We start from the raw sequence: 23,606 nt of genomic DNA, 5'->3' as shown, positions 1-23,606 counted from the left end.
GGGGCATGTCACAAGCCTCTAAGCGTGCAGCAATATTTCATGCCCTGAGAGATGTACAACCAGCTATTGTTTGTTTGTCTGAGACCCATTTAAATGTTGATAGGACGCACTTGGCGCATAGAGCGTGGGTAGGTTATGAATACCATTCTACTCACTCCACACATGCTAGGGGGGTTACCATCCTGGTTCATAGATCTATACCATTTACTGTGTATGACTCATATATTGATGATGGTGGGAGGTTTGTGTGTCTGAGTTGTAGTATTTTTCATTTCAGGATTGTTTTGGCGGCGGTGTATGTTCCCCCCCCATATTCAGCTGAAGTTATGAAACTGATTATCTCCTTCAAGTCTAAGTTCCCATCAATTCCGCTGCTGGCCATAGGGGATTTTAATATGTATCTTAATGGCGCCTTGGATAAATTCCATAATGGGCTGGGAACATGCTCCGCTGCTTCTACTTCTCTGGCGCGGTTGTTGTCAGAGGTGGATCTATGTGATATATGGAGAACTTTGTATCCTACGCAACGTCAATTTTCCTGTTATTCCACCACACATGGTTACTTGTCCAGAATAGACTTGGCTATTGGATCCTTATCTTTAGTGGCCCTGACAAAGAAAATCTTGTATCTACCTCGTAGCATATCTGACCATTCTCCATTATTGATAACTCTGGAAGTAGGTCCCCAGACACATGTTGTTAGACCTATTTGGCGCTTGAACCCATTCTGGTTGTCAATAGTGGATACTGGTACTGTGATATCCGGGGCTTTGGCTGATTTTTTGTCTATTAATGTGGGCTCGGCGTCGCTAGATGTGGTGTGGGATGCTATGAAGGCATATGTGAGGGGGCTCTACATTAAACATATCAGCGTTAAAAAATCTAAAAGTCGTGCTCTGGACAAGGAACTCTCAGATCGTGTTACGCATTTCGAGGCTGATTATGTTGCACAGCCCACGGTAGCTGGGGAGCTGCGATGGAAGGAAGCCCAGAATCTTCTGAAGGAACATATACAGGCTAGAGCGGAGGATAAAAGGATGTTTACGACCCAAAGATATTTCGCTGAAGGTGAAAGTGCAGGTCATTTGTTAGCTGTGATTTCTAGGGCTCAGCAGGGTCCTTCTTCTATCACCTCACTTAGGGGAGGGAATGGACAAATGGTGGTGGGGAATGAGAACATTCTGGAAGAATTCTATGTACATTTTAAGGAGGTTTATAGGTCCAGGCTGGTCGCCACTGATTCTTGTAGGTCTGGATATTTGGAGGGAATTGACATGCCTGTCCTGTCTGAGGAGAATAGGGCGATCCTTGAGGAGGATATTACGTTGGAGGAATTGGAAGAGGCACTAAAGTCCTTGCCTAATGAGAAGGCACCGGGTGGAGACGGTCTCCCTGGGGAATTCTATAAAAAACATGGAGAACTGCTACTTCCGCACCTGCTTGCAGTATTTAAGCATGCTTTTGGTAGAGGTATTTTGCCTTCCTCCATGAGAGAGGCTATAGTTGTAGTAATACCAAAACCGGGTAAGGATCCAGCTTTGGTAGATTCGTATAGGCCCATTTCTCTCCTGACGGTTGATGTTAAACTCCTGGCAAAAATTCTAGCTAATCGATTAAATAGAGTTATTCACACCATTATTCATGATGACCAGTCCGGTTTTATGCCTGGTAAATCCACGGCTTTAAATCTTAGGAGGCTATTCCTGAACCTCCAGTTAGAGGGTAGGGATGTGTCGGATAACAGGGCCGCGGTGGTCTCTCTTGATGCTGCCAAGGCTTTTGACAGTGTTGAGTGGGATTACTTGTGGGCGGTCATGGCTAAAATGGGCTTCGGAATGGATTTTATGAAGTGGGTTAAACTTTTGTACTGTGAACCCAGGGCTAGAGTGCGAGTTAACGGGCATTTATCGTCAACTATTGCTTTGGAGAGGGGGACAAGACAGGGCTGTCCGCTGTCTCCGTTATTGTTTGCGATAGCCATTGAACCCTTAGCTTGTATCCTGCGTTCTACTTCTTCTGTGGGTGGGTTATTGCGGGGCTCAATGGAGGAGCGAGTATCATTATATGCGGATGATACATTGATATATGTGAACGATCTGGAAAAGTATATGGATGCAGTAATATCTGTGGTGTCTCAGTTTGGCGACCAGTCTGGATTACTAATAAACTGGGATAAGTCAGTGATTCTTCCAGTATCCTCTCAAATACCGTCACGCACTGCTGCCTTCTCCGGACTTAAGGTGGTGCAATCCTTTAAGTATCTTGGGGTAATAGTGTCCATGAACCCTGCAGATTATATTACCAGTAACCTCCTACCCTTGTTGGAGAAATTTAAACATAAGATCACAGTGTGGCATAAACTGCCTTTGTCAGTGATAGGAAGGGGAAATTTGTTGAAAATGATCCTTATGCCACAATTGCTTTATGTCCTGCACAACTCCCCTGTTTGGATTCCCGTGCATTACTTTCACAAAATTTTACGACTGTTTTGTTTTTTTCTGTGGAAAAGTAATAGGGGGAGAATAAAGTATGAAACGCTACCAATGTAGCTGTGTGGGGGCTTGTTTTTTGAAGGACAGGCTGTTTTTATTGGTATCATTTTGGGGTACATAAGTGTTTTTGATCACCTTTTATAGCATTTTTTGTGGAGGTGTATTAGGTAAAAAACGAGATTTTTGTATAACTTACCCGTAAAATCTCTTTCTCGCTCTTTCCTTGGGGGACACAGAAGACCTTAGGTATAGCTCATCTCCATAGGAGGCGTGACACTAAGTGAAAACTGTTAAGCCCCTCCTCCACAGCTATACCCTCAGCCTGGAGAGAGAGACTGCCAGTTGCGTGTCCAAGCAGTGAGAAAAGGCAAAGTCCAACAAGGAAACAATAAGCCAACTACCCAACGGGTAACAAAAACTCGGAAAACGTACAGAGAAAAAACAATGAATGGGTGGGTGCTGTGTCCCCCAAGGAAAGAGCGAGAAAGAGATTTTACTGGTAAGTTATACAAAAATCTCGTTTTCTCGCCCAGTTTCCTTGGGGGACACAGAAGACCTTGGGACGTTCAAAAGCAGTCCAAAAGGGGGAGGGACCACAGCACCAAGGTGAAGCACCCGAAAGGCATCAATGAACCGCCGCCTGCAAACCCAGGCGGGGCAAGGCAGCAGCTGCCAAAGTCAGAGTATGCACCCTGTAGAACTCAGCAAGGCGTGCAAGGCAGACCTGTGGCCGCCGTGCCCAAATGCACGGCCGAAGCCCAATGCCTCCGGCCCAGGAGGCACCGACCGCTCTGGTGAAAGGAACGGTGACACCAAAGACAGAATCCTGCCCTTGGTGCGGTAACCTCAGCAATAGCCAATCTGATCAAGCGGAGGAAAACCACCCTGGAGTCTATCAACCCTATGCACAGACCTCCTGGAAACCCAAGAGGCCGAACGTCTGCAAGAGTCGGAGATCTCCAAGCAAAAAAACGGCAAGGCCCAAACAACGTCCAAATAGGTAAGGCGGTGAAACGAAAGGCAAACACCACCTTAAGGAAGAAACAGGATGCAGAACAGCCCTGTCCTGGAAAAGACAGAAAGCTCGTAACAAAAAAAGGGGCCATACCGGCACCCGTCAGAGACACGACTGATACGGAACACAACCGTACAGGACAGAAGGGGTAGAGAGAACTCCTGTAACGGCTCCAAGGACAAGATTGGAGCGCCGAGAGCTCAGGATATAGTCCCCAGGGCGGTACCGAAGGACAGTACAGAGGAACCAAAGAGCCACTCCGAGGAAGAAGGCCTTGGCAGGCCCAGAGGCCGGGAACGCTGGAAGAGGAAGAACAGCGCCGACACTTGACACCTCAAGTAAAAGACAGAACCATGGGGAAAGAACTTCAGAGTGGGGAATGCACAGCTTCCCACAGAACCCCAGACAAAAAAACCCTAAGTCTTACGACAGATCCTGGACGAGACACAGCCAGGAGTGGACAGCAGCGAACCCGCTGGAGTCGCCTGGCAAGCAGGCGAAAACCCAATGTGAACAGGCGCAGACCAGTAACACGGGCAGAAGGGTCGACAAAACTAGCCCCGTCGGCCCTCGAACAACGTTGTCCCGTATCCACCCGAATGGGGGAGCAGAAGGACAGATGGAAAGAACCCAAAGGATCCGCCAGATGCCAGGAGAAGGCAGGCTAAAGTCCATGCTGATGTAACCACGTTGTACAGCCCCGGTGTGGGATCAAAGGACAATCTGGACCGAAAAGGTAGTCCCCCCAAGTTATCGAGAAGGTAAGTCTACATCAGGACCATCGTCTTAGAATGGGCCACGCAATCTGCACTCAGCGGGAGGACAGAACGCGGTAGACTCGGTAAATAGGCACACAGCTAATACAGCCAGCGTGAACAAGGGAGACAGTACGAGGCCAAAAGGAACACCGGAACCATCCACATGAACAACCATGCTCACCCCAGAGGGGAGGACAGTGAAAATACAGCCTCCGAAGTCTGGCGGGAAGCCACATCGGAGTGAGCTGTATAGAGCGGGAGCCAAACAAAGCCGGCGAAATAAGGCAGTCGAGACAGAGGCCGACATAACACCCTCCAACCGAAAGGAGGAGGAGTGGGCAACAGGGAAGCCACAGGACAGCTCAAAAGCAGAACCCGCTACACTGTGAGACGCCCGGTCCACCGCCTCGCAGAAGGCGAATACCTTGAAGAACCCAAGGCGGAGGTCCTCCGGACCTGGGTAATCCAGCACCCAAGAGAAGTTGGGTGACCGTCCCGAGAAGAGCAGCCCGAACCCGGTAGCAGATCAGACAGAAGCGTAGAGGCGCCAAGAGGAAGGACTCATACCACACTGCATCCGAAGAGGAGGAAATTACGGCAGGCAAGGGAACCGCAGTCCTGCCAGAGCCAATGAAGAATTCGAGAGGCGCTGCAGACAACAGCACTCTCGACCATGTGACCACTAGCGCAGGGAAGCAATGCCGCAGAAGGACGCAAAGGGCATGCATCTAGGACCCACGAACACTCCCTGGAATGAAAGGCCAACTAAATGAATGAGCACCACCCAGCTCGGTGCAGCAGAGAGAAATAGAGCCTGTCCGGTCAGGAGGACAGAATGAACTCCCTAGGGACGAGTGCAAGGCTGGCGGCAAGCATCGTCTCCCAAGAAACAAAGGTATGCCGCAGGAAGCAGGTGAGGCATACGTACGAGCAGCCCCGCAAGCAGCGAGAAGGCCAACCCACCTAGAAAAAAGGGGGGCTCGTCCCAGAGCGCCACAGCATGTACGGAATTGCAAAGTGCAACCTGAAAGGGAGTTATGCACAAACCTAGTATAGCATGCGATGGAACCCAATCAGTCCACCCCGAAAGGGGGGAAATTGTACCTGGCCAACTGCAGTCGGCAAGAGTGCAAAGACCCGTCCCAAAAGGGAGTGATGCCTAAGGCCGTACCTACTTCAGAGAAGCAGGACATACCCTATAAACCAGCAGGAACGCAGGAGGTCCACCTAGTGAAAGGGGAACATGCACAGGGGTATCCTAGCATTAAATGAGTGTGCAATGATACACCCAACACTGAACTCAGCGAGAGAGTAACTACTCTGCCAATGAAGGGGGACATGTACAAGTCCAGCACAGCCATATAAGGACAGCCGTGAATCCCATGAGCGTGCCAAATTCTGCCCTTGAAGTGAGAGGTGGTCACGCACAAGGCCAGCACCGTATCCAATGGAAGTGCAAGCGTTCCACCCATGTTAGAGGGCCATTCTCATGGCCAGCAACGTATCCGGTGAGAGTGTAGCACACCGCCCAGAAAAAAGGGGGTAAAGCACATGGCCAGCATCTCCTCCAGGGAGAGTGCGAGCACACCGCCATGCATGAGAGTCATACACATGGCCAGCAACGAACTGGCGAGAGACAAACACAGGCACTAAGAATGCGTGCATGTCGCCTGAGGAAGGAAGGCATGCCCCTGGCTGGCAGCGAATCCAGCAAGAGTGCGTACACCGCCTACGGAAGAGGGGTCATGCATATGGCCGACAGCGGATCCAGCGAGAGTGCAAGCACCCTGCCATGTATGGGGTACATGCACGTGGCCAGCAACGTACCTGCGAGGAAACACCCAAAGACAGAGGGATGTATGTATGCTGCCTGAGGGAAGGAGGCATACCCAAGGCCGGCAGGGAATCCAATGAGAGTGCAGCATACCGCCTAAGAAATGGCCGGCAGCGAAACCAGTGAGTGCAGCATAATAACATAGTACATAAGTACATCATAGCACATCAGCGAGAGTGCAGCATTCCGCCTATGGAAGGAGGTCGTGCACATAGCCAGTACCGTATCCGGTGAAAGTGCAGTATTCCGCCTAAAAAAGGGGGTCATGCACATGATCGGCAACAGATCCAGTGAGAGTGCTGCGTTCCGCCCAGGAAGGGGGTCACGCACATGGCCGGCAGCGAATCCAGTGAGTGCAGCGTTCCGCCCACGGAAGGGGGTCACGCACATGGCCGGCAGCAAATCCAGAGAGTGCAGCGTTCCGCTTATGGAAGGGGGTCGTGCACAAGGCCAGCACCGTATCCGGTGAAGGTGCAGCATTCCGCCTAAGAAGGGGGTCATGCACATGGCCAGCCAGGGAGAGTGCAGTAGCACCAAAACTGGAGAGATGATGAATGCTGCCTACAGAAGGACCGAATGCACTTGGCCAGCGCCGTATCCTGGAAGAGGCAAGAAAACCGCCTAAAAGGGGAAATGCCCTGGCAGCGACGCAGGCTGGGAGCGCAACACCATGCCGCCTGTGGAAAGAGGTCATGCAGACATGCAGCATTACTGATGAGGCTGCAGCGTCCTGCGCAGCCCAATAGAAATCATGATCTATTATTATTTATTTTATTATTATAATTTTTATTTTTTTTCCCATTATTTAAACTCAGCCTCTGAGGCTAAAGGGGAGCCACCATATAGGGGCCCTGAGAGACAGGAGAAAAAAAGGGGGGCCAACTATACAGACCCATTTTTGGGAGCCGGCCTGCACCCAAAGGGTTAACAGGGATACGGCCTGGAGGGCGGCGTGCGATCCCCTGGGGGCGGAGGAACCTCCAGGCGGGAAAAATTCGCGCCTGGAGAAGTTCCCGCCCCCTCCACCAGAGGCCGGAATATTGCGGCCTAGTAGGCCGCGAAGCCGGGGGCTAAATTGCGGCGCCCGGCCCGTCATACCGCCGGGACCTGAGGCGGAACGGCGCTTCAAACCGGCCGCGGGAGCCCACCCCGCGGGCCGGTCGGGATTGCGGCCCAGCAAGCCGAAGCCTGGGACCAAATTAGCGGAGCCCCGCCGACCGGCACCTGCTGGGGCATAGCCCAATGCCAGCCGCGGGAGCCCACCCCGCCGGCCAGAAGAGACAGGGGCCCGGAATGGCGGTTTGCCGGCCGCGGGAGCCCACCCGGCCGGCCGGAAGAGACAGGGACCCGGAATGGAGACAGGGGCCGGAATGCGGGTTTGCCGGCCGCGGGAGCCCACCCCGCCGCCAGAAGAGACAGGAGGGCCGGAATGGCGGCTCGCTGGCCGCGGGAGCCCACCCCGCCGGCCGGAAGAGTAAGGGGGCCTGGAATGGCGGCCCGCCGCGGGAGCCGCGGAGCCTAAAATCTTTTGCGGCGCCCGGCCGCACCGGAATATTAGTGCTGACCGGACCGGTGCCCGTGATGGGTCCGGGGCAGCAAGGCGCGGGCCCTCTGGCCCTGAAGCAGTGGCCGGTAAGAGGGAGGGGGACCCTGAGACCGGGTCTGTGAGGGTGGAAGCCTGCATAACCCCTCCGTCAGGGGCAGCTAGGTGCGAACCTCTGCAGCTCCCCAGGCATTCTTCTTGCAGGGAGAAGGGTGCCAATGTCCTATGGAGGGGAGGAGAGGGAGCAGAATGTCACCCTGTGGCAGCCAGGGGCCAGCCTAGGGCTAGCAGGGACAAAAGGGTCCACAGGCCCTGTCAGTATGGGGGTCAGGCACGCAGGAGACCGGGGTGGGGGGGGGGGGGGGGACGTAGGGCTGGAGAAGCCAATCTCTCACCATAGCCGTCTTCACCCTCGGTCCGTTCCAGCAGGGTCGCCCCTTCAGCTACTGGCACCGTAGTGGCAGGACGCTGGAAGAGGGACTTGGCGTGCGGGCGACCCTTGTGCTGGCGGGATGTAGGGAGCTGGGCTGCCCTGATACACCTTGCCTTCTGTGGGGGAGGCAGCAGTGCGGAAGACCGGCACTGGCGCAGCTCGACCCCGGGAGAAACAGAGAGGTCTAGTGCATCTCTGTTGTCCCTGATGTTCTGGAACAAAAAGAAAAGAAAAAAGTAAAAATCAAAAATTAAAACAAGGAGAAAACAGCCCTGCAGAGCAGGGAGTGTCTTGCCTCCTTGGACACTAAGCTAAAAACTGGCAGTCTCTCTCTCCAGGCTGAGGGTATAGCTGTGGAGGAGGGGCTTAACAGTTTTCACTTAGTGTCACGCCTCCTATGGAGATGAGCTATACCCAAGGTCTTCTGTGTCCCCCAAGGAAACTGGGCGAGAAATGGCAATTGTGTCAGTGTTTTTTATTTTTATTTTGTTCCTCTTGCGGTAAATATATGAAAATTTTATTCTGTGGGTTGATACGGTTATGTTTTACTACTTTTTCAGCATAAAATCACGTGTGTAAGGTGTCTGGTTGCCATGGCAACCATCAGGCCGCTGCCATCGCAGCAGCAGCGGCCCGATGGAAGAGAGTGTGAGCGCTCTCCCTCTCAACCATATGGATGCCGCGGCATCTGTGGGGTTAAATGGCTGAGATCAATGCCAGCACCGATTTCGGCCGTAGCAACAGTGTCAGCTGTAAGTTACAGCAGACACTCTCTGCTGATGGCAGAGGCTCAGTTCCTGAGCCGCTGCCATCAATGCTGGCAGAGAGGCTCAGTTCCTGAGCCGCTGTCACTTTATAGTGTCACAGCCCCGGTAAGCAGTTTGGATGTGATTGTACATCCAAAAGCAAAAAATTACTTGCGATTTGGACGTACAGTTACGTCCAAATACGTGAAGAGGTTAAAGGGACTCTCTCATTAAAAGAGTTTTCCCATCTTAGACATGTGCACTGCTCATAGTCTCTTATTTCTATGGTCATTTTGAAAATAGCTCAGTGAGTGTGCACGGCTGTTACCTGCAGTCCCATAGAAGTGAATGGGGAGCGCACCGCAAATGCATGGCAGCCTCTCTATTCACAGCTATGGCAGTTCTGGAAATTTTTTCAAAGTGCTCTCCCTCACTTTTGGGGGCCTTAGCCCAGTGATATGCCACCAATGTCTGCTATTAAAGCAAATGAACGTCACACAAGGATCCCTATGCTAAGCAGCAGAATAAACCCAGCCATCCTTTTATTAGGCTATGTTCACATTTGTGTCTATAATGGAAACCATGGCACACTGCATGGATCTGTAGTTTTGACTGAAAATAGCTGCCAGGTAAGGCTACTTTCAACTTGAGTTCGGAGCGGATCCGTCTGGTATCTGCACAGACGGATCCGCACCTATAATGCAAACGCTTAGATCCGTTCAGAACGGATCCGTTTGCATTACCATGAACAAAAAAATATATATTTTTTATTTTTTTTGTTCATGATAATGCAAACGGATCCGTTTTGACTTTACATTGAAAGTCAATGGGAGGTGCATCCGTTTGAAGATTGAGCCATATTGTGTCAACTTCAAACGGATCCGTCCCCATTGACTTACATTGTAAGTCTGGACGGAGCCGTTTGCCTCTGCACAGCCAGGCGGACACCCAAACGCTGCAAGCAGCGTTCGGGTGTCCGCCTGCTGAGCGGAGCGGAGCCCAAACACTGCCAGACTGATGCATTCTGAGCGGATCCGCATCCACTCAGAATGCATTAGGGCTGGACGGATGCGTTCGGGGCCGCTTGTGAGAGTCTTCAAACTGAACTCACAAGCGGAGCCCCGAACGCTAGTGTGAAAGTAGCCTAATACTATATTTCCTTCTACTTTCTGTGCTGAATAATTGAACAGGCATCTGGACTGTCAGCTGCAGGTCTTTACGCAAACTCATCATATATAGATAGAAAACTGTATGAAATAGCACAAGTGCAACCTGTACAGCTGCTCAGGGGAGGTAACAGACCTCTTTGGGTTGGGTTCACATCATGCTTTTATCTTACATTTATGGGATGCCTCTGATGAATGCCATACAGTGGCAACTGTCGCTATAGAGTTCCGTTGTAAAAAAACAAAAAGTATACGTTATTGCCTACGTTTTTTTCTTACTGGAACTTGCAGGATGAAAAAGCGTAGTGTACTATGCTTTTGTACCTTTTTTTTTTTTATAACAGAACAAAAATGTGATGAGAATCCAGTCTCAAAGGAGTTTTCCTGGCATTTATATTGATGACCTATCATCAGGATAGGTCATCAATATCTGATCGGTTGGGGTATGACGCCTGGCACCCCTGCCGATCAGCTGTTTGAAGTGGAGGCGGCACTCCAAGCGAGAGCTACTTCCTCTTCATTACACTGGCCGTTGTCTTGGAAGTGCAGTGTAATTACAAGTACTTGCTTGATTCACTGGAATGGAAGACTATGCCACCAATCCACAGGAGACGATGCATGTGTATTCAGACAATAGGTATCAATATAAATGGCAGGACAACCTCTTTAACAGAGATGTTTCTTTCTGAGCACAATAATAACTGGTTCCTCCATCCTAAAAGATTATTAAATAAACTTCAACTCACCACATAATCTTCATACGGTATCATACTCCATCTAGTTAGACGGGATACGACCTTTGCCGGAAAGAGATTCTGGCATTCTACAGAAACTGGAATAATGCCATGTTCTGTCAAATAAAATAAACCACTGTCATAAACTAAAACATGACATCTGGAGGGAGGGAAATGGACTGTGGACAAAGATCAGATGAATAGAAAGGGACTGGACCACTTACCTAAAGAAGCAAACTGCTTGTGCAGAGATAAACGAGACAATAGCCGTGACCTCAATAACTTAATGGTCTTCTCCATGTGGCTGGCGCTTAGAGTGTTGTCTGCTACGACTGACGGCTATGGGAGACATAGGAAATAATCTTGATAGTCTTTACACCGGCGGCTAGCTAGACAATACAGCCATGTAGCTACATATTAAGTTCTGTATTCTTTACCTGAGGTTGATCTGTTGGAAAATGCAGTCCTCCCATTCTTTGTACCCACAGATAGGGATGGCCAAGCTCTGATATATAGTCACTCAGATCCAAGATACTACAATGCGTTAACCAGACAAATAAATGGGAGATTGTTTAACCAAAATCTTTCACCAGGTGTTCTATACAGTACATTGTGCCCTGAGTACACAGAAAATAAGATTGAGTTTCTTGAGGGCCCACACCCCTAGAAGAGAATATGCACCGAGTTCACTCCCTAATTTGTAGAAGTAGGTAGTGGAAACAGCAGGGAAGCAGCTCTCTGATCGATTGCAACTAATTGGCACTTACAGAGGATCTGTAACGTCTCCTAACAGGGCTGTTTTTAGTAACTACTTGCATTTTCCAAGTAATTACAATTATTTGCTAGCAGTTTGCAATAAAGATCTGTCTGGGAGTTACTAGTGTGGGGTGTGCCCCAACCAGTCTGACACCGAATGGATAATTATATATAACAGGCACTCTATCATTCAGAACTGCATCGAGTATCTGTGTACACCATGATATAAGGCAGGCATCCTCAAACTGCGGCCCTCCAGCTGTAAAACTACAACTCCCGCAATGCCCTGCTGTAGGCGGATACCTGTAGGCTGTTCAGGCATGCTGGGAGTTGTAGTTTTGCAACAGCTGGAGGGCCACAGTTTGAGGATGCCTGATATAAGGTAATATATATTCTTGTGTGTGGCCCCCCCTTCTAAAATCTGAATATCACAGATATAAGTGCAATAAAATAAAGGCTGTCTGCCAGACCAACTAGTTGTACGCAATTTTATATAAATTAAGGCATATCACTACAATTCTTAATAATGCATTTTATTATGGTAGAATAATATATAAAAATATAAAATGTAAAAAAGAAAGAAAAAAAAAAAGTTGAAAAATGTAAAATTTGTACTTCTAAAAAATATTAAAAATTGAGCACAGTTATGTATATGGTCCAGAATAGTCCATTAATATCCTTTTGTGGTTCAATTTAGTTCAATGGCTCCATATTTGATGAATGTATATAATCGTTATCGAGTTGATCCAAAGGGGTAAAATTGTTCAGTGTCCAGTGATTGTGATGAAAAAAAATAAAAAATTGTGAAATAATGTGTATACAGTGGATATAAAAAGTCTACACACCCCTGTCAAAATGTCAGGTTTCTGTGCTGTAAAAAAATTAGACAAAGGGCTCATGCATATGACCGTATGGCTTTTTCAGTGTTTTGCGGTCCGTTTTTTACGGATCCGTTGTTCCGTTTCCTTTCTGTTTTTCTATATACAGTAATTACAAAGAAAAAATTGGGCTGGGAAAACATTTTCAAAAGATGGTTCCGCAAAAACGGAACGGATATGGAAGACATACGGATGCATTTCCGTATGCGTTCCGTGTTTTTTTTGCAGACTCATTGACTTGAATGGAGCCAAGCACCGTGATTTGCAGACAATAGGACATGTTCTATCTTTTCACGGTACAGAAATACTTAAATGGAATGCACTCAGACATTTCTTTTTTTTTTGCTGAACCATTGAAATTAATGGTTCAGTATATGGACCGCATACTGAACAAAAAAAACGGCCAGTATACTGAACGCAAAATACTGTCGTGTACATGAGCCCAAAGATAAATAATTTCAGAACTTTTTCCACCTTTAATGTGACCTATAAACTGTACCACTCAATTGAAAAACAAACTGAAATCTTTTAGGTGGAGGGAAAAAAATAAAAATAAAAAATAAAAATAAATGAAAATAATGTGGTTGCACTGTGCACACCCTCTTATAACTGGAGATGTAGCTGTGTTCAGAATTAAGCAATCACATTCAAAATCATGTTAAATAGGAGTCAGCATACACCTGCCATCATTTAAAGTGCCTCTGATTAACCCCAAATAAAGTTCAGCTGCTCTAGTTGGTCTTTCCTGAAATTTTCTTAGTCGCATCCCACAGAAAAAGCCATGGTCCAGAGAGAGCTTCCAAAGCATCAGAGGGATCTCATTGTTAAAAGGTATCAGTCAGGAGAAGGGTACAAAAGAATTTCCAAGGCATTAGATATACCATGGAACACAGTGAAGACAGACATCATCAAGTGGAGAAAATATGGCACAACAGTGACATTACCAAGAACTGGACGTCCCTCCAAAATTGATGGAAAGACGAGAAGAAAACTGGTCTGGGAGGCTACCAAGAGGCCTAACAGCAACATTAAAGGAGCTGCAGGAATATCTGGCAAGTATTGGCTGTGTGGTACATGTGACAACAATCTCCTGTATTCTTCATATGTCTGGGCTATGGGGTAGAGTGGCAAGACTTAAAGCCTTTTCTTATGAAGAAAAACATCCAAGCCAGGCTACATTTTGCAAAAACACTTCTGAAGTCTCCCAAAAGCATGTGGGAAAAGGTGTTATGGTCTGATGAAACCAAGGTTGAACTTTTTGGCCATAATTCCAAAAGATGTTTGGCCCAAAAACACTGCACATCACCAAAAGAACACCATACCCACAGTGAAGCATGGTGGTGGCAGCATCATGCCAAGGGGCTGTATTTTTTCAGCTGGAACTGGGGCCTTAGTTAAGCTAGAGGGAATTATGAACAGTTCCAAATACCAGTCAATATTGGCACAAAACCTTCAGGCTTCTGCTAGAAAGCTGAACATGAAGAGGAACTTTATCTTTCAGCATGACAACGACCCAAAGCATCCATCCAAATCAACAAAGGAATGGCTTCACCAGAAGAAGATTAAAGTTTTGGAATGGCCCAGCCAGAGCCCAGACCTGAATCTGATAAAAAAAATCTGTGGGGTGACCTGAAGAGGGCTGTGCACAGGAGATGCCCTCGCAATCTGACAGATTTGGGGTGTTTTTGCAAAGAAGAGTGGGCAAATCTTGCCAAGTCAAAATGTGCCACCCAAAAAGACTGAGTGCTGTAATAAATTCAAAAGGTGCTTCAACAAAGTATTAGTTTAAGGGTGTGCATACTAATGCAATCGCCAAGAAAAGTATACAGCCACCGCAGCTCTCACCCACACTGTGGAGACACAGGAAATACAGACCCGGACACGGCCTCAGAAAAATCCAAAGAACAGAGAAGATTCCAGCTCCACGTGCAATTTCTTTTATTAAGCTTCCATAAAATCAGACATCAACAGCAGACAAAGTACTGTGACGCGTTTCGGGCTACTTCATCTTTCGCCCTTCATCAAGACATGTACAAACACTAAAAGCTAGGTTATAAAAAACAGCGGTATGACCCTCCCTCCTGGTCAGCTAATCATCCCCACCTGAGATAGCTGGAGGGTGGGGGTGGGGGGAACGACCTGATCAAGAGCACAGAGAATGGCGATCCAAACCTAAATAATCACTTATACTGATATGTTAGATCATACTTTTTATTTAACCCATTCAGAGTGCAAGTTCCTAAATTGAACATCCAGTAGGTTTCTCTACTGAAGAGTTTTTGTCTGTGGTTCCCACCCCTGACTAGGAGGGAGGGTCATACCGCTGTTTTTTATAACCTAGCTTTTAGTGTTTGTACATGTCTTGATGAAGGGCGAAAGATTAAGCAGCCCGAAACGCGTCACAATACTTTGTCTGCTGTTGATGTCTGATTTTATGGAAGCTTAATAAAAGAAATTGCACGTGGAGCTGGAATCTTCTCTACATTTATGCAACCATTTTATTTTTATATTTTTTCTTCCCTCTACCTAAAAGATTTCAGTTTGTTTTTTAAATGAGTTGTACAGTTTATAGGACACATTAAAGGTGGAAAAAGTTCTGAAATGATTTATCTTTGACATTTTAACAGGGGTGTGTAGTCTTTTTATCTCCACTGTATATCATAAAAAAGGAATGGAAAAGTATGAAGAAAAATTAGAGAAAATAATGTAAATTATAAAATATATAAAAATAATGAGTTGTATGGAAATGAATATACAATAAATATGAGTACCGTATATAATATAGATAAATAATATGGATAAACTGGTGATGTTGTTGTATAATCAATAATTAGTATATCCCTCTGGTTGATACTTGATTAAGGTATAGAATTACCATATTTCTCGCCCTATAAGATGCACCCCCCCCCCCCAAAAGTGGGGGGGAAATAGCAGTGTGTCTTATGAGGCGAATGCTGCATTTTGCTGAATTTTCAATGATATGCCGCGGGTGTATCAGCTGTGAGGGAGGAGGGGCTGGGGGCCGGCATCTGCTTTCTATAATAACAGCGGGGCCCGTGCAGTGACTGTATTCAACTACACGGGCTCCGCTCGCTGTATATAATCGTATCTGTAATTGTAGGCATTGTTAATGTAAACAAATTCTGGGTAATCAGCGCCTGTATTACGGTACTTACAAGCACTCTGTAGCAGAGAGGAGGCAGGCCGGGAGCTGGCAGTGTGAGTCACTACGTCATGCGCCCACACCGCCTGCTGCATTCATGAAATGGGCGGCGCAGGCACGCGACTTAGTGACTCTCTGCTACCTACTTCCTCTCTGCTACCGAGCGCTTGTAAGTACTGTAATACAGGCGCTGATTAACCTGAATTTGTACACATTAACAATGCCTACAATAACAGATACGATTATATACAGTGAGCGGGGCCAGTGTAGTAGAATACAGTCACTGCACGGGTCCCGCTGTCATTATAAAACCAGATGTGACACCCACCCCCTGTATTGGGGGTCATTCACACTACAGGGACACTGTTATGGAGGGGATCTGTGGATGATACATAGCATAAGATGCTATATATGTGTCACCCACAGATCCCCCCCATAACAGTGTCACCCACAGATCCCCCCCCCATAACAGTGTCACCCACAGATCCCCCCCATAAGTGTCCTCAACAGACCACCATTAGTTCAAAAGGACACCTTTTGAATCAAAATATTTTTTTTCTTAATTTCCTCCTCAAAAACCTAGGTGCGTCTTATGGGCAGGTGCATCTTATAGGGCGAAAAATACGCTAACTCCTTCGTATTAGGATATACATGTGAAACTCGAAAAATTTGAATATCGTGCAAAGTTCATTTATTTCAGTAATGCAGCCTAAAAGATGAAACTAACATATGAGACTCATTACATGCAAAGCGAGATATTTCAAGCCTTTATTTGTTATAATTTGGATGATTATGGCTTACAGCTTATGAAACCCCAAAGACACAATCTCAGGTACCCTTTGCTCAGGGGATATGGATTAATTATCTGACTAGAGTGTGACACTTTGAGCCTAGAACATTGAACCTTTTCACAAAATTCTAATTTTAAGCTGCATTAATGCAGTTCTTTTTAATTTGCATTACTAAAATAAATTGACTTTTGCACGATATTCTAATTTTTCGAGTTTCACCTGTATGTGGTATCAAGCTCAATGTATCTATCAAGTTGTATCAATAGCGCGCTATTTGCTACTATGTAGCTCAGTTACCGTATTGGTTCCTGTATTGTGCTCTCACCAGCAGACTCCTTTCATTAGTTTGGCGGCATGTTGATGCTGCTCCTGAGGTTGGTGTCCCACGTGTTGGCGCGCTTTTCAGGGAAACCTTTTAAACGGAGCACCTTATCAATTTGCCACGACAGGTGAGCCACCACACACTCTTGGATTTCTCAGCCCTGATTGGATAATGTCAGACTGTGCAGGGACACACCCCAATGGGTAACACCCATCTAGAGCTTCATTGCAAACTGCTAGTAATGTATTAATTTCTTCTAGAAGGAATGGTATATAGAGTCAAAGATGCTTCAGAACGGTTTTTACATGAGGAATGCAAGTAGATACTAAAGCAGACAGGGGAGGTGACATGTCTTGTTTAACCAGAGATACCCTATATACTGACATGTCCCTTTAAGTACTTAAGTATAACTCACCCCACTTTATCAAACTGATACTGGTTAGCTGGGTTGGGAGTTTTCTTTCCATCATCTCCGGGGTAGAGGCAGCTGAGAACTGTGTCAGGGTTCAGTAGCTCACTAGGTTAAGGAAAAAAAAAAGACAGAAAGTGAAAAAGATTACAAAATAAAAATAAATCTGTATTCTATGGGATTTTTATTTTCTTCACTTACCCAGCATTGATGGAGCTTGCCAGTTCAGACGCTGGAAAGACTTTTGCCTTCACAGTAAGGATATTGAGGTTCATAAGGAAGTAGCAAGTAAGATTTAAAGAGCTGTTATCTGTAATTCAGAAGAGACCAAATGGAATGAACACTGTTATAATTAATACTTCTTACCAACAAACACTTATCCTACTGTCATACACAGGCCACTGCTAAATTACCTTTGCATTTTACTATGAGGGAAACACACAGTGGGTGCCTCTTTAATATCTCCTTCCTTTTATCATCTAGCTGCACCCCAAGTGTTGGACGCCGACGTTTCTATAAGAAAAAAAAGTGAGATTATATATATATGGTACTCCAAGATGGGTGAAAAGATTGTGGACATGCTTTTTATTCAACTGCTAAGTTTCAGCAGAACACAATGAGGCTTTAAGCCATTTTAAGTGTGTAATACTAAGGGTATACACACACACTCTCGCTGACAAAAAAAAAAACTTACTAGAATTGAATACAACTTTATATGTCTTGATGTAATGTAATTACATTCATATATGTTACTCACTTACATAGTGCTTCTATATTCCACAGCGTTTTACAGCGCTCGCTGTCCCCAATGGAGCTCACAATCAGTATTTCATTGGAGTGTGGGAGAAACACAGAGTACCCGGAGAAACCTATGCCAACTAGGAGAACATACAGATTCCATGCAGATGATGTCCATGGTCATTTAAACCTAAGACTGCAAGGTACCAATGCTAACCAATGGGCCACTGTGCTGAATGAAAGGATAAGTTCATTGGGGAGAACTGTACAATTCAAAGGAAGCTTTTGGGCCACGTCTAGCCTAAATACATATGGTTGGACATGGAGCCATTGGCACATGGAAGGCATTTTATAGTCATGGATAACCGCTTTAATTAGGGAAAGATGTTTATTTATAATAGAAAACAGGGTGGGAAAAGTCCTCTTAGCAAAGCTCTAACTGAGCATTGCTAAGGAAAGTCTTCAGCGTTCTACTATGTGCTGTAGTCACAGGTGTGCACACACAGAGGCTTTCAGCCTGCCTCGTCACTACCCCAGTCCCTATGTACATGTGCCCCAAACTATCACTGCCGATCATCCTTCCTATGTGACATCCTGTTTTCTAGTACAATGAAACATCTTTCCCTAATACAATATATTACAAAAATTTTAACAATCGCTGTCTCTACGCTGTATTAAAAACAAACTCAAACCTTAGCTACTCTAACTAAATATATCCTGCAAGATCAAGAATGACTGGGTAGGAATCTGTACATGACAACAATTTTTTTTTATAATTGTTAAATGAAATCCTACAGGTTAACATATATCATTGAAAAAATCCTTACTGTAGTTTGCTCCTCCTCTGCATCAGAATCACTTTCATCATCTAAAAGAAGATAGAACGGAGCAATGTTAAATCATATTCATGTTAACCACTTCAGCCCCGCTAGGTGAAACCCCCTTCATGACCAGGCCACTTTTTACACTTCGGCACTACACTCCTTTCACCGTTTATCGCTCGGTCATGCAACTTACCACCCAAATGAATTTTACCTCCTTTTCTTCTTACTAATGGAGCTTTCATTTGGTGGTATTTTATTGCTGCTGACATTTTTACTTTTTTTGTTATTAATCAAAATGTAACGATTTTTTTGCAAAAAAATGACATTTTTCACTTTCAGCTGTGAAATTTTGCAAAAAAAACTACATCCATATATAAATTTTTCGCTAAATTTATAGTTCTACATGTCTTTGATTAAAAAAAAATGTTGGGGCAAAAAAAAAATGGTTTGAGTAAAAGTTATAGCATTTACAAACTATGGTACAAAAATGTGAATTTCCGCTTTTTGAAACGGCTCTGATTTTCTGAGCACCTGTCATGTTTCCTGAGGTTCTACAATGCCCAAACAGTAGAAAAACCCCACAAATGACCCCATTTCGGAAAGTAGACACCCTAAGGTATTCGCTGATGGGCATAGTGAGTTCATAGAACTTTTTATTATTTTTTTAAACTCGCTTTATTGGAAAATGATAAGCAAGTTATGTAACAGTACATTCAAGGATCCGTACATTGAAAAGAGTCGTACAGTGTTGCATAGATAAAATTGCCATAGCATGTAATTCTTGTCATTACAAAGAGCAATAAACAGTATTCTGTATCCACGAAACATCATTTGTCTGACGTCATTAGGCCATGCATTACAGGTCATATCATACTTTACGGCATGCAAGTGAAACTTTTCAACAGAGCCTGATGTCTCTCATTCAGGCGAGAACACCCTCAATCCATTGAATGCAGATGGGCCGTCGTAGCAGTCAGATGGGAAGCACACCATGGACCCCATATTTTCTCGAATTTTTGAGGGCAACCCCTACGGGAGTACATAATCCTCTCAAAGGGAATAATGCTATTGACCAAGGTCTTCCATTGTCCAACCGTAGGAGGTCTGTCCGCCATCCATCTAACCGCAATGGCTTTCCTGGCCATAAATAGGGTTTCCCTAATGAGGGTAAGAGTGTAACGTGGTCGTGACTCATCTTCTACTATACCCAAAAGGCAAGATTTAGGACAAACAATTAGTGAGTCCGGAATCAGGGATGAGACCACATCCACCACTCCTTTCCAAAACCGCTGTATGTGACAACACTCCCATATTAGATGCCAGAAGTCCGCATTTGCCAGGTGGCACCTATGGCACTCCGTGTTCTGCCTCCTACCCATTTTAAAAAGCCTGGTTGGGGTTAAATAACATCTATTTAAAATGAAGAGCTGTGTCAATCTGTTATTGAGAGATGGGGATACAGCCACCGGAGCCTCCAGAGCCTCTCCCCATTCCCCATCCGTCAAAGTAGGAATATTCCCTCTCCATTTACATTCCGCGCCTAAAGGAGAAGCCGAAATTTTGAGGCCAAGCAGGTGTGTGTAAATGGCTGAAATCAATCCCTTTGGGCCTTGGGTCCTAAAGACCCCTATCAGGGGATAAACTGACACCGGCCTATTCAGATCCTTCAACTGAGCTTGGAGGGCATGTCTCAATTGGAGATATCTGAAAAAGTGTGACCTCAAAACACCCGCTTTGGTCTGCAACTGTGAGAAGGAGAACAGTATACCCTTTTCATATAGATCTTTCAAACAGCACACCCCATATCCTCTCCAAATCACCTCCCATTCACTCTGCATCAGGTGCGGAAACATCGGGTTGTTCCACAATGGTATATCCTCCGGCAGGTCCTTATATTGCTGCAACTTTGCAGCCCCCCATACCTGGTGCGCCAATTTATGTATCGGTAGGAGCGAGCCTGACACAGAAGATCGGCCCTCGAGTACAGGCCACAGGGTGGGAAGCTGCAAATATTCCCGCAAATAGTATTCAGAGCTAGGAAGTACGTCCCGGGTCACCCATGGCACCAGATATCGCAACTGACCAGCAAGGAAATATAGATGCAAGTCTGGCAGAGCTGCTCCACCCTGATCCCAACTCCTCTGTAGAGACCTGACGGCTAATTTTCTCCTGTTCCTACCCCAGATAAATGTCGCCATAAGGGAGTGTAGCTTATCAAAGAATACTCGTGGGACAGGTGTACAAGCGTGTTCTAACAGGTATAAGGCTTTGGGTTGAAGAACCATTTTGATTAAGTTTACCCGGCCCATCGTGGACAGTGGTAAAGTATTCCAGGATTTAAACCTATCCATGAAGTATGCCACCAGAGGGACTATGTTCAACAAATGAGAGGACTCCGGGACTTTAGTAATAATCACTCCTAGATATTTAAACCTGTCCACTACTAAGAGATTCTGATACACTGCTGGCCAGGCTGAGGTCCACAAAGGCATAATGGCCGACTTGGCCCAGTTAATACATAGTCCGGAGAATGCACCAAACTGCTCAATAATGGATATTGCTCTCGGTAAAGTGTACTCTACGGAATCCATGTACAGAATAAGATCGTCAGCATATAAACCCAGCCTGTCCTCCCTGCCTCCCAACCCCACACCTCTATAGACCGCATCCTGACGAATTCTCAGCGCCAGATGTTCGATGGCCACCGCGAATAACAGAGGAGATAGGGGGCACCCCTGCCTGGTACCTCTGTATAGCCTAAACGTGGGTGATAAGGATCCATTAATCATGATGTTCGCAGATGGGGAACTATATAGTAGATTGATCCACTTGATGAACCCAGGACCAAATCCAAAAAACTGCAGGACCTGCACTAAGAAGGGCCACTGAACTTTTTATTTTTTGTCACAAGTTAGCGGAAAAACGAGATTTTTGTGAACTCACCTGTAAAATCTCTTTCTCGCGTAGTTCATTGGGGGACACAGACCGTGGGTATAGCTGCTTGCTGCCACTAGGAGGCGACACTAGGCTAAGAAGTGATAACTCCTCCCCCGCAGGCTATACCCCCTCCAGCCTGGAGAGAGCATATCAGTTTGTGCCCAAGCAATAGGAGTAGGAGAAAAAAATCAATAATGAAAATACAGTACACAACCTACAACTGACAAACATCAGTCGGAATGCACCAGAACTGAGGACCATACTGGCCCACCAAACGCCAATATGTGCGGCAAACAGAACACTGGGTGGGAGCTGTGTCCCCCAATGAACTACGCGAGAAAGAGATTTTACAGGTGAGTTCACAAAAATCTCGTTTTCTCGCTAGTATCATTGGGGGACACAGACCGTGGGACGTCCTAAAGCAGTCCACGGGGAGGGAAAAAACCACACGCCCCTGGAGAAAAAACGCCCTCGAGGATGCGGCATCCGCTGCCGCCTGCAAGATCTTGCTGCCTGGAGCAGCAACAGATGATGGCTAGAAAAGACCCCCGAAAAACTCGGTGAACTTGCCGGAAAACCAAGACGCTGCCCTCTAGAAGCGATGTCTGGAGTAGATGAACCCGAGAAATGACGACCGCTGGATGGCAGGCCATCACTCCGCTAGGAAGCAACCGACAGGCAGACATCCCAGGAAAAAAAGCATCCCGTTGGAAGACGCCAGCTATGACAAGGACCTCCAAGAAAATCAGGCAGAAAAACCATGTCCGAGAAGACCCGAAAAGCGGTGACCTTCCGCCAGAAAGAAAATTCTGGCGGAGCACTGCCTGATGCAAATGACAAAGGACAAATGGACGTACAAAAAGAAGAAGAAGAAGTCCCAGAGGGGGGGCTTGTTTGTTCCTGAAACGCCCCCAGCGATCTACCGATCGTCGGGGCGAAGCCGGTTGTAGACCACAACTGTGGGAGCGGAACCAAAATCCAGGTTCGCAGGATCCTCCTCTGGTTAAAAGAAACCGGTAATGGAAAAAAAACCATAATTGACATATTGACTTCCGGGCAGAGACCAAGATAAGAGAATACTCTCCGTGGAAAAAAATAGATCCCAGATTCCATCGCTATACAACCCATTGCCACCGGTCGAGGAGACCGAAGGGAAAAGGTGGTCAGCAGTCCAGCTAGAGGAAGGACAGGAAGAAAAATAGGGGTGTTCCGTTCAAGGAACGAAATCCCTACCAGTGGTGACAAGGTGTGACAGTCACCCGCTCAGCCTGGCTTGGGGGGACCGTAGTCCACCCCCGGAAGGAGCAGTGAAAGGAATGACCACCATCGCTTGATGTGACACAGAAGTAACCATAACTGAAGGAAGGAATCACTGTAGTGGTAGACGAGTGCCACAGGGACTAAGTAAACATATCTGACGGACAGTATCACCGTAGTGGTAGACGAGTGCCACAGGGACTAAGCTACCCAGTCGAGCGCGCCCAAGTAAGGTGCTGATAGCTATGGCACTGACGCCAATGCAAAACCCGAGTTGACGACACAAGAACAATAGTCGTCAGAGCAACGGACAGTTAACAGTAATGAAGACCACTGAGAGGTCAGGGCAAGCCCATTGCCATCAGGGACTGGCACTGTACAGATCTCTTGGTAATGAAATACACCCTTGAGGAGGAGCCCATACAAAGGAAGCTGCCAGAGTAACGCAAAGGCCACACTCCCGCTGAGGAGGATGCCACACCGTACAGGATACCAATCCCAGAGTCGGAAGAAACCGCCGTCTGACGAAGGAACTGTGCAATAGGAATGTTCAGTAGGAACCCTAGCATGTAGTGGAGATGCAAATACCCTTTGTACAGTAATAGCTACCGCCTGCTCCTCCCAGCGTAAAACTGAGGGAGAGGCCTAAGGACACCCAGAAGTAGCATGGAACCAAGCTAACTCAGTCAACCAGAGCCATTCTGAGGCATTCCATCTAAAAAGGGGGCAAAACCAGAGCAACCGCCGAAGCAGTGTCAGGGTAGAACCCCTATCTGAGGGGGCTGACCCACTGCCATGAGTTCGATCTCC

General features: G+C 46.5%; 1 protein-coding gene across 2 annotated transcripts in view; it reads right to left on the bottom strand.

The window, feature by feature from the left end:
* Positions 1–23,606, bottom strand: part of THOC5 (THO complex 5) — a 57,703-nt gene that overhangs the window by 15,685 nt on the left and 18,412 nt on the right. For both annotated transcript variants that reach the window (XM_044275282.1, XM_044275283.1), the window contains 7 exons: positions 18,606–18,646; positions 17,454–17,553; positions 17,242–17,350; positions 17,047–17,148; positions 11,159–11,255; positions 10,946–11,060; positions 10,734–10,837 (listed from right to left, as the gene is read on the bottom strand). In XM_044275282.1, coding sequence (XP_044131217.1) covers positions 10,734–10,837; positions 10,946–11,060; positions 11,159–11,255; positions 17,047–17,148; positions 17,242–17,350; positions 17,454–17,553; positions 18,606–18,646 — 668 coding nt within the window. The remainder of the gene's footprint in view (positions 1–10,733; positions 10,838–10,945; positions 11,061–11,158; positions 11,256–17,046; positions 17,149–17,241; positions 17,351–17,453; positions 17,554–18,605; positions 18,647–23,606) is intronic.

This window comes from Bufo gargarizans, chromosome 1 (genome assembly GCF_014858855.1).
Source record: "Bufo gargarizans isolate SCDJY-AF-19 chromosome 1, ASM1485885v1, whole genome shotgun sequence".
Classification (NCBI taxonomy): domain Eukaryota; kingdom Metazoa; phylum Chordata; class Amphibia; order Anura; family Bufonidae; genus Bufo; species Bufo gargarizans.
This window is presented reverse-complemented; position numbering and strand designations above follow the sequence as displayed.